This window comes from Nyctibius grandis, chromosome 2, assembly GCF_013368605.1.
Source record: "Nyctibius grandis isolate bNycGra1 chromosome 2, bNycGra1.pri, whole genome shotgun sequence".
Classification (NCBI taxonomy): domain Eukaryota; kingdom Metazoa; phylum Chordata; class Aves; order Nyctibiiformes; family Nyctibiidae; genus Nyctibius; species Nyctibius grandis.
In genome coordinates, this window is record NC_090659.1 from 32,438,752 (window position 1) to 32,450,869 (window position 12,118).

The 12,118-nt window shown below is 34.3% G+C and overlaps 1 protein-coding gene across 1 annotated transcript in view; it reads right to left on the minus strand.

Annotated features, from left to right (window-relative positions):
• Nucleotides 1-12,118, minus strand: part of IL1RAPL1 (interleukin 1 receptor accessory protein like 1) — a 731,815-nt gene that overhangs the window by 320,374 nt on the left and 399,323 nt on the right. Inside the window, exons 3-4 of the mRNA XM_068425522.1 lie at nt 4,648-4,834; nt 2,779-2,932 (exon numbers count right to left, since the gene is read on the minus strand). Of these exons, the coding sequence (XP_068281623.1) occupies nt 2,779-2,932; nt 4,648-4,834 (341 nt within the window). The remainder of the gene's footprint in view (nt 1-2,778; nt 2,933-4,647; nt 4,835-12,118) is intronic.

A 12,118-nucleotide genomic window follows, 5' to 3' on the forward strand; every position in this document is an offset into this window, starting at 1 on the left:
GGACAAGAATGCTGCTCCAGTCCAGTTCTACTCTCTGCTTAACACACTGAATCCTGTTACGTCAACAACTAGATATCTATGATTTCTTAGCAAAATAATTAACCATTTGATTTCTTACTAGGCAATGGTAATAATGCACAAAGGCAGATCTTCAGCTTCTATAGAATACTACAAATGTATACATATATAACATCTGGCTTATGGATTTCTTGCAGCAGATGTGTTTGGGGTTTTTTTTCTATTCCTAGAGCAAATATTGTATATTCCAAGAAAGAAATGTAGAAAGTCCCAATTCCACATACATGGAAACATAGCACACAGAAAATGGAAAAAAATAAGTGACTGTGTTTTCTAATGATGGGTGTGTGATGGTGGAACACCCACCATTATCACACAAGGTAATGCTAGTGAATACAGAGAGTTATTTTTCATAAGTTCCATTTTGATAAACACCTTGCAAGTTGATAAACACATTACAACATCCCATATGTTCTGGAAAGTATGAGGCAAACTGGTAATTCTTACTCATATTTTTGAAATCCTTTTATTCTAACTGAATTTCAAATGTCTTAGAAATAATTTTTTCACTCCTTGTGGAGCTGGGATTTATTGATAGAATTTGTTCTTAGTAATGGTTCACATAAACTTCATCATTTAGTGATGGGCATGCCTGGAGACACATTGGAGACTATATCAGAACGATATATCATTCCTTTGTTTCAATTAATTATGTTTTCATTAATACAGTAAAGCAATCCACTATCCATTTAATTTTCTACTTTTAATTTGACATTTGTAACATTTATTTCTCAGTTCATGAATTAAAGTTTGATTCCTTTTTCAAAACAAACAAACAGTCCCTTCCACCCCCTGTTTATTCTGTATATTCCTCAATGTATGTCCAGGGCAACTCAAATTGTTTTTCAGCTCACAGTGAAAACATAAGACAGGCATCTAAAGAGTGAATCTCTTCCTATAAAGCATTGATAAAAAGTCTTATCAAGACATCAATACAGATGTAGTATAAAATCAGTAATACTATGAGTAAATCTGTTTGTTCTGTTTAGTCACATAATATTATAAAGACGGTATGAAGACCTAGAGTACTACTCAAGCAGTTTACTAATTTGGAGGTTGTCCTTACATCTGCCAGGGCTTGCAGAGGTGGAAACTAAATAATTTGCTCCATTTGCGTTCATTCATTTTTAGCACATCAAAATCTGTCAAGTCTCTTTCTGTCTCTCTCTAATTAAACATTAAATACTGGACTCCTACCTACACCACAAGTGATGAATTACATTCTTTAAACTATTACTACAAATAGCAACATGCTTCTGGTTCCAATGTTTTTATCTTTCTTCTTTCTGTCAGTCTGAGTCTGTTTGAATTACTGCTGCGCAGTGAAGCATCAACCATAGGGATAGAAGGGATCACCTGAGGATTGAGGGAATACTCTTCAAATTCATACATCACGTATTGTAAAAGATAATTGAGAATCTCCTTCTGGTATAGATCAAATTCTTGAAAACTCTGTCTCTGCTTTCTTCATATGAGAGTCAATCAAACTGAGTATATGGATGTTTACTGTGAGGTTAATCACTAGACAGTAACTGCCTGTCTGTACTGACCAAATAAATCAAATCCATACAAAAGAAAAATTATGAAGAGATCCTGGATATTGAGCTTAAATAAATATGATTGATTACTTGAATTCTCTCAAAACAACATAATCAATATTATTTCCAGACTAATCAACCGTATGAATCTAGTTCACCTCCAGTTGCTAGGAAAATTCTGTTTCTGACTTCTTTTAGGGAATATACTGTGGAACTACACTGCATTACATAGATAGTGATGTACTCCTGTCTTCCAATGTCATCCCCTAATTTTCTACCTTAGGTGTATGTTCAGCTATATTCTTTACATGTTTGTAAAACAGAGGTTAGAGGTCTGGTGAGGAACTGAAAATTTAATGGACCATTCTTCATACTCTTCTGCCACTGTGGACATTACTATTACAATATACATTTTGTTTTCATCTATGATGGATTTTACATATAGATATGGTACTTTTAAATGCAGAATATATTAAATGCATATTCTTCAATTGCTCTTTGCTAAATTATAGAGTTTATTAATGTTACATAATTACTCTGTGGAACTTGATACTTCAAAATGTTTTTGAAGCCAAGAATAAATGGATTAAAAAAAATCAGACTAATGGAAAATAGGTTAATTGGTAACCATGGCACATGACAACTGAGATCAGGAAGTTCTTGAACTGTAAACCACAGAAAGCTGGGAGAGAATACCAGAGGAAGAATACTACCATGATTCAGCCATGTGCTGTTTGAACACTACCCCTTACATACCTATCACCCAGTTGCAATGGTCTCACTGGGCTACAGCTACTGCTATTGGGTTGTAGTTACAGCTATTCTTATGTCCCAAGGCATTTGGCCACATGAAGAAGTATGATAGACTTAATGATCTCATTTTCTGTTAGAGGTAGTGCTTGCTGAGGCTACCTGTTCCTTGTCCACATTTTCCATTCAAAACCACGACCTATCCACAAGCTTTTGCAATAGACCAAAACTCAGACTTGTTCAAAATGTTACACATATTACTCTAAAGTATTCAGGACAACTTTGATGTATCAACTGTTCATATCTAGGCACACAACAAAGTTTTATGCAAAAGCGGTTTATGCGGCACAACTCAAATCACAATATTCAATGTTTTTTCTAAATATAAGAGATAGCAAGAGCGTGTGATTACCTGTAACTGTTAATTCCGTAGTTCTTCTGACAACAAAGAATCCATATTTTAACTCACAAGTGTAATTTCCAATGTCATCCTCTCTAACTTCCCGAATGACCAGAATGTCCTTTTTAAACACAATACTTGATCTCCACGTCTTTGACTTGCATTCCTGTTTAAAGATAATACAATACTTCAGTGACTATGTTCTTACACTTAAATTGGACCACTGTTGACAATGCTTCTCAAAGGCAAGAAAGCTAGGCAAGAGCTCAGGCTATTTATGAGCTTTACATACACTAAATATCTAAAAATCCAGTTCAGTTAAGTGTTGATTAAAAAGAAAAAAGATTACAGAATTTTATCAGCTGACTTAATATTTGCCCTCTGACAAAAAAAAAAAAAAAGAAGAGGAGTTGATTCCTTTTGTGGTTTTCTTTTGACGTTAGTTTGCTGAGGGGCTCCTATTTCATTTACTTATTTGTCATTACACTTATATCTGTGATCCACGACTGTTATATTACCAGTAGCTACAGGTTACAGGGGAGAATTTTTTTTTAATTTTTTTTAAGAAAATGTTAATTAAAAAAAGTAGAGAAACAGAAGAAGATGAGAATGAGGAGAAATGAGGTTAAGTTATGTATCTCTTTCTAAAACCATCTTAGAATCAAAGTTCACTGAACTCTTAGCAAAAGGTGAATTTTTCGATCTACAAAAATGTGTATTTCAATCTTTACTACCTAAACATTACTTTTTACATTATAATAGAGAATATACATTTTTTCATACATCTTTATTAGCTCCCTAAAATGATCAACTTATTTTCACCTAATTACCCTATGTACTATTTGAAATTGCTTTGAATATTTTTAGTGCTTCTAGGTTTTCTATTTTTTTTTGTGTTGCAAACCGGCATATTTATAAGCTATTAGAAAAATACTAGACATACTGTCAGTTAAGTCAGCCAGAATCCTTCTAGGCCAGAAGTTGTCACTGATTAGTAAATTATCAGACTTTTAAAAAATAATTAGAATGCATACCAGCATATAGTTAAACTAGGACTTCCTATATACACAGATATCTGTAGATGTCTGTGTAGACAAAATACACAGAATATAAATTTCAGATTTACTGAACAGTTTGGGGACTTTAAATCGTGTGCATTACAGTAGTGAAGCACTGAGTATTTCCTGCAGATGGTAAGAAATCTAGAACTCAAGCTGCTCTTTATGGAAGCTCTAGTGAGCTGCCCACAGGCAGCACTATTTGCAAGAACTTGGCCCTTAAGTAATGATCTAGAAATCAATACACAATATTGAAATAAAGTTATTGATAAGAACAATGAAATCACTGATATTTGCAAGTAAAAGCTAGTATGTAAAGACCAAAGTTTCAGAAGTCTGATGAATTTTATGGTGAACAATTAAGCCATTAACTCAGATAACAGCATGCATAGCTATCCTATTTATATTTTTCCAAATAGATTTTATGTCTGAGTTTTCAGAAACACACTGGTATAGCATGAGCAGTTGCTGCATAAGCAGCTCACATGGCTTTACCTTAGCATATCAAACCAGCCCAGACTGGTAACACTTTTCTTTTTTAGCCCTCTTGTTAGCAGAAAGCTGCCGATTCTTTGTGACATCCATGAACTAATGTTAAGATAACACCAACTCTGAAGTTTACTAAAGGAAGTATTTGAATCTATCTCTCTCACTTGGTTTATTCTTTTCTCTCACTTAGTTCATTCTTTTCTGTCCTTGATTCTGTTGTCTGTTCTTAACAAATCTTAAAAATATCCAAGTTTCATATCATATTTAAATCATGAAAATCATCAGAACATTGCATAATATCTTGTTGAAGGTGAAAATCTTTTGCATTCCTTACCTTATACCACAGAATTTCAGGCTCCCTAAATGGAAATAAAAAATCCTCAATTTCAGGGCATGAGATTTCCTTGCTTTTGCTAAGTTCAGCTTTTTCAAAATATTTCATCTTTGAATTGTAGCAGAGTCCAGTGTCATTTTCACCCACCGTCAGAGAAATGGACACTTTCATACAGTAAGTTGAGTTTCTGCAATGCAATAAAAATAGAAATAAAAGTCTAATATGAAAAAAAAAAAGCCAATGTACATGACATTGTTTTTAAGTCATTATCATCCCAAGCAAAAGGTAGAAAATCAGATATTGTATTTTGTTTGTATTTTATAGCTGTTCATGATAATTTTACTTTTCTCAGCCATTAACTACAATATTTAGAAGGTGTTGGCCTTACTCTGTGACTAAAGCTTTATCTGTCCCTTTTGTCAAGCTCCTTCTAACATTACTGTCCTTACTGTGTATTTGAGGACAATTTCCCCAAAAGCAAATATGCAATAAAAGCTCCATGTATTTACCATTGAAGCTAGACCACCAACTTGCTGACAGACATCATTACGACAGCTCTCAGGAGTAAACAGATCATGTTGTAGTACTACAGGCAAATGCCAAACTGGAACTTGGGCACCACACCGAGAGCCACCTACTCATCACATCTGAGCATGCTTTGAACTAGAAGTGGTAATCTTTTTGCTGCCTTTAATTAAAGTGAGTCTTGTGATCCTTCCAATTATAGAATAAAGGACGTTTTAACCTAATGGACTGCTAACTTGCTTACCTTAGCCTTCAGTACCCATGCTCCCAGGCCAAAATGTTGCTTCTGCATTACCTACATTCTTCATTAGTTTGGGCTCTCTCCTGAAACTTGTTACTTCCTCTGCTGCTGGATGTTGATATGCCAGGCAGCCAGAGACTAGGGAACTTTGTCTTCCTTCCCACATTTCACTATGCACTTTAATTAGACTCAAAGACAAAATTACTTGATTTTTTTTTTTTTCATTTCAGTTTCCAGGTGAGCAGCAAAAGAATGTGTAAAGTTGAGCACTCCCCAGGAACACACTGTAACAATGCAAGATTTCTCTCTTACTGTTTTGTAAATGCATTTGACTCCTGATCTACTGAAAGAGGATCCTGCAGAAAGCCCTGAGGAAACATTCATTTTCTTATTTCTTTTCTCAGAATCTATGAGCTGATTAGTGATTTACAACAGTCTTGTGTGTGTCAGACATGGCAGAATCTCAAAGATGGCTACATTTTCTCCTTCTCTTTAGATTTCTTAATATCTGTTCAAGAAGAGGAGACAGAAATGCTTAAGAACAAAGAATAAGAGGAACTTCATTCAAAGAACTCTATAGCCCAATTTTCTAGAGAAAATGTAAACCTGAAAAGGTTTATATAAGTAACTGTCAAATTAGAGAATATTCTTAGAAATGTAAATTCTGGAATGGAATGGCCCTTAGCTATCCAGGGTCATTCATGGACTTGTAAGGAAAACAAACACAAAATTACTTTCTTATAATGAAGCTATAAGTATAATTTGTTACCCCATTCAAGAATTTGACTGTATAAAGCAAATAAAGTTGTTTAAACTTCATGCAAAGCAAAGAATGCATCCACTGAATATGGATCACTCCTGCTGCCTTTAAGCCGTTTCAGAGCTGATCACCATTCCTACCTGTACATGCAATTTAAAATCATTCAGTATTTTAAAGAACACATTTTCATTACTGTACATTATATTATTCCTCCGTTAAGGTGCTACTTGGAATATTTATTTATTATGTGGCTTGAGAACATCATAAAAAAGTTACCTAAGTCAGGTTTTCCAAATTGGTAATATTCTCTTTTTCTGTTCTTGAGATACCTATACCTTGGAAACAGGTCTAAACAACCCATCAGGCTCTGAGGGTCAAGAGTACATTACCTACATGAGAGGACTCCACTATTGGATGACAGGGAGCAATGCATAAGGAGGTATCGGCTATTTAATTTGCACATTTAAATATTCTCTTTCATTCCTTTCCATGTGTTTGAGCATTATGTTGTGTTCATATTACTGAATCTCATGATCTTAAAATTTTTTTAGAAGGTCTTGGAGGGAAAAAAAAAAAACAAAATCCACTTAACTGTCATCCCATTCTCTGAACAAGCAAGCTAAGTAAAATTGTCATATATGTTTTGTTGTTTTCCTTCAGTATTCAGAGTGAACTGGCCAAAAAAATCTTATTTGTTTTTCAGTCTACTAAGAGCTCTGTTCTGCAACAGTGGCAATGTCAACTGCCAGAGCTGGAATTCCTTCTACAGTACGTCCAAGTTTCCAATGCAACAGCAGATCCTTTACCAGATGCAGCTTAGGCTTCCTGCTTCATAAGAAGACAGTTATTTTGGAAATATCTCTTTCTTTGAAGAGGATGCTGGTATTTAATAACTCAAAGTTGCACGTGTCTGTGATTTGAGTCATAGATATAAATGTCCTGCAGACAGAAGCACAAATTGACTGGACTTTAAGGTAATTATGTTATCAACTGTCAGATATAAGGTACTGAAACTTTTTGGGTGGATACTTTGTCAGCTGAGTTCCCTATCAGAATTTCCTCACAAAAGCCCAAAATATCATCAAAAAACCTTAAAGCTCCGGATACCCCCCGGTGACACAGATTTCTTATTGCGACTCTACTAACTGCACTGCCAATTTGACTCATCTTGTACACTGTGTCAGAAACCAAGGACGTTGGGATGAAACAAAACTCAAAAAGAATTATATAAAAGGCAGAGCAACACAAACAGTATGAGCAAAGGAAATAAAGTTAATGGGCTCACAGAACAGAAAAAGAGAAAGAAAATTAAACAGTCCCTAGGTGGGAATGAAGGAGGAGATAAGCTGGCTGGTTACAGCTAGAGCATGATGGATACTGTAGATGTCAAGCCCCTCAGCTAGCAGAAAGCACAGCAGGCAGCAGAGCCCTCCAGCAAGCGTGCATATACTTCAGAGAGTAAAAAATACTCATATGTTAGAACTAAGAAAATTTTCCATATGTCTCTTACTGGAGGCACCAGATCAAATGAACGAACAAACAAACCTATGTCGTGAGTTCAAGGAAATATTCTAAGCCAATGGAAACCCAATGTTACATTCATTACTAAGAGCAAATGCTGCAAACAATTTTTCTCCTTTTATTCTCCAGTGTGGTCAAAACTGTGGACCTTTATCACTAGGCAGCTACACTTCAAAGTAGTACCAGTCTAAAACCTCAAATCTGCAACAGCTACTGAAGTAAAATTCAGGCAACAAAAATCACACAGGTTATGAATACACTGTAGAGGGTTTACTAGAACTGTGTGTGTTTCCTCTTGTCCACAAGACTAACTTGCTTATTAGGACTCAGAAAATATTCATCCACCTGCTACCACTGATGAACAAAAAATATTTCATATGGTACGACAGAGGCTGCTCCAGTGTTTGACATGGACCCATGCGGTCATCTTCATCCTATGTGTCATTTATTCACTACTTGTATATAAATGTTAAAGTAAAAACAATATGGCAATAGTATCTACTTAATATATTGATTTCATTATAGGTCTTTTATTTTTGTAGTCATTTATCATCCTTAAAATTTTAGGGCCCAGTAGTAATGGATATGTAACTGAATCCTGTGATAACGATAGGACAGAAAAATATATAAAAGGCTTAAATTCTCGGTGGCTTCTATATCCCAGGTGTAGTTGCTCTAATGCCCAGCTTCCTACAGTTCCCTTGAATCAATGGTTCACCTTTTCTCATCTGATATTATTTAACTTCTTGGTTGTACGGCAGTCATGTGAAAGCATATAGAGCACTGACTAACAAGAGCCTGTTTAAGTAAGAACAATAGACTTCTGCTTTTCACCCTTTTCTCTGCTAGAAGCGACATCCACCTCATCACTTCATCAGTACCTATTTCACCTTAATGTTAGTTGACCTGCAACTGTCATAGATGTAGAGTCATATAGGATATCTGTCTATGGGATACCTTGATATTCAGACCCTGTGATACAGTAGAGTGTGACAGAGCGAAGAGCAGAAAAGCTTTATGTAGAGAACTAAAATAACATGGTTAAGTTTGAGGAAAAGTAAGAAAATGTGTGGGAAAGTGTTGTAAAGAAAACAAAAGTGCAGTTAAGTAAAGAGGCGATCTCGACGAAAAGCAGAAAAATGTAGGTTAAACAACCATAAATACAGCGACTTTACAAAATCTTTTCCTTCTCCAGACAGTAACCCAGAAGTCACAGCAACACCCTGAAGACTCTGCTTAATTCATGACCCAAGTAAGTATTTTCTAAAATAAGATCAATGGTTATTTACAGTCCTCTGAGATTCTCAATTACTATACACAGGTATATCTTCCTTAAATTAAGTGGAATTATAGTAACTTGTAATAGACGGGTCTATGCAATGCTTTATTCTTACAACCAAATTAATTAGGTAGACTGATTTTTGAAAAACGTAGGATTACAATTAACTATTTCTACAAAACAAAGTTAAAACCTGAAATAATTATTAGCAACTGAAACAGTTTTATGACTATCACTCATTCATCAGCTCATGGATTTGCAGTACTTATTGCTATTTAAAAACTTCATTCTTCATATTATGCAATTAGAAATTAAAGCGAGCCAGTAGAGTAAAACTTGCCATCTACCTACATAAGCTATGCTTTAACATCCATATCATTACCAACAATAACATTATTAAAAGATTTTTCTTCAGCTGAGCTTCTTTGCTGAAGAACCTCCTAACATTTTGAAGAAAAATAGGTTTTCCTTTCTCTGTGCCTTTTCTCTGCTTGAATTAACATCCACTTCAGGATGCTATTTCTTTGAGATATGGGCTGGAAAATATACATACACATTTCATGTTTTTTTCTTAATTGTAGAAAAGATGGTTGAAGCAGAAAAAAACAAAGGAATACATCTTGCATTTTAGGTATTTAGTCTAGACGCATGTCCCACCTTATTCATGTGGATGGTATTTTTCTTTTGATCAGGCATTGTGATTATGAGAATATCCCAGAGGATACACTTTTGATCACTACCAGTCAATCAAGTAGCAAAGAAAATATGAGCTATTGACAAGAATCATGAATAGTGAATGGACCTGCAAATACAGAACTTTCACTGATTCATATAAGGCTGAGATCTTGTCTATTCAAATACTTGTAAAGTGGTTCCTTATTGAGTACAAATGATAAAAGTGTACAAATGATAAAAGCATATGTCTGAAAATCTTACTTCCAATGGATTTATTTTTCTTTTTTTTTTTTTCAAGAAAAAAAGCAGGAGTCTGTAGTGTAATCCAAAATATCCATGATTGGACATAGATCAACTTGTCAAACTTCAGACAAAAGTCTTTACAAAGAATAACCTTAAGAAGCTTAAAGAAGGCAGAACTTTTGGAACAGAAAGCTTTAGAATGAGTTGCTTTAGTAAGATTAGATTATCTTTGTTGGTTGTTTTAATTTCTTTGGGGGTTTCTAAAAGCTTTGCATTTACAAAGACATGACAAGAACATCCTTCTGTTTCATAAAATCACATTATTAACCTTCTCCTCTAATACTAAACACCTAACACATAACATTTATTCAGCCTTAGAAGCAAGAATTGAAAAACAAGTTGATGAATACTTAAGACAGGACACTGGAAAACTCTTCACAGCAGCCTGTGAAGACAAATTTTACACACAAATAAACTTTGCCTCATTCTGTCCCACGCGAAAGAATACGAGGAATATGGATTAACACTATTTTTCTAGAAAAAACAGGAATCTTTTCTTCATCTTTACAGCATCATTATGTATCTCCTTTCTCTTTTTAAAGGTAAGTATACCAAAAATCTGTTGTAGTCGATTTCTTTTTTTTTTTCCCTTTTTGTAGTTCTCAACAGATTTCATGTTTTTTTCTCCTGCAGTTTTCATTCTATCCTATATTTCACCTGTTAAACAAGAACTGATTACACAGAAAGCACCTCCTTTAAACTTGGTGAAACACCAAGCAGAAGAGAGAAGAAAAAGGGACGGATTTATCAGTTTGCAGAGAAAAAAATATAAATCTCTGAAAAATTGCATTTGACCAACAAGTGGTCATTTAACAGCAGCAGGGAGGAAAAAACACGCACACAAAACCCCAGCAATTAACTTCTGAGACACTGAAAAAAATTATAAACTATTTTTTTTAAATAAAAAATGAATAGTCCAGGCAGATAACCAACAAAATAGTAGAAATAAATCTCTTACAGATTACATATTGAGTCACTGTTTTAAATTGCTTGTCAAGTAGGCAATAGACAATAGTAAACATTATGATTCCAGGTTACAAAAAAAAATTAAAACAGAGAGTGGTATATAAAAGCTATGTATGTTTTTTTCATTTGGCTTTGCCTTGCATTTTTGGTTTGCATGTGAGCCCACCAAATGATGTGAGCAGGAACATTCTGCATAACACCTTCATCCCTTACCTTTTGCCAGGCTGCTGAGATTTTCATGCCACTGGAAGATACAGAATCCCATAACGCTGGATGTGGGATGTATGTATATATTCTTTGCCCTCTTACGGAAACCACCTAAGGGCAGCAACTTATGCATCATCACAAGAAAAATCAGGGAAGGAAATTATTCCAATATTTCTAAATTCTACCATGTCAAATATCTCCAAGAGATTTTTGATCTTCATATAAGATATTGCAATTATGTTTTCATACACTTACATATGCTTAAGTAAGGTCTAAAACAAGTCTTGAAAATAAACACTGGTCAGAACTGATGGTTGCAGTAGTATCAACACCATTTTGAAATTAATACCTTCATAAGCCTGCCACCATGCAAAAAAACCCTGTTTCTGCTTTCCCTGTCATTCTAATAAACAAGCTATTAAGAACAAAGAAATAAAAAAAAAAACACACAGACACAGATGAGAAATTCGTAGGCAATAATATCAAAAAGCTTGGTGGTATTTATACAATATGTTAACTCCAGATTTTTTTAGTACTACTTTACATGGTCCAATGTGGTATCAGTTAATCCAATACAGAAGTGTCATTACATCTGCATAACATGAAAATACAACAAATGATTACATTAGGAAATAAAAAAAAAATACATGTATTTTAATTCCTGGAGTTCTAGTCAATTTTGTGTATAACATTGTTATAACCTGTAGCACATAAAAAAATAAAAACAAGCGTAACTTGTATATAAAAACAAACTCAAGAAAAGAGGGACATGGCAAAATTGCTACAAGTCTCACAGTCAGCATAATGATCAATTTTTAATAGTTGTTAATACACTAGAGACTCAATGAAGTTGCTAACTTCTGTGTCTAGGAACAGAAGAAAGTACAATTAATCTGAATTAACTTTATTTCATTATTTATACTGATAGATAATGAATACAATCATCACAGAATACTAGCAATTGCTAATAATATATCACTAATAGGGTTTTTTC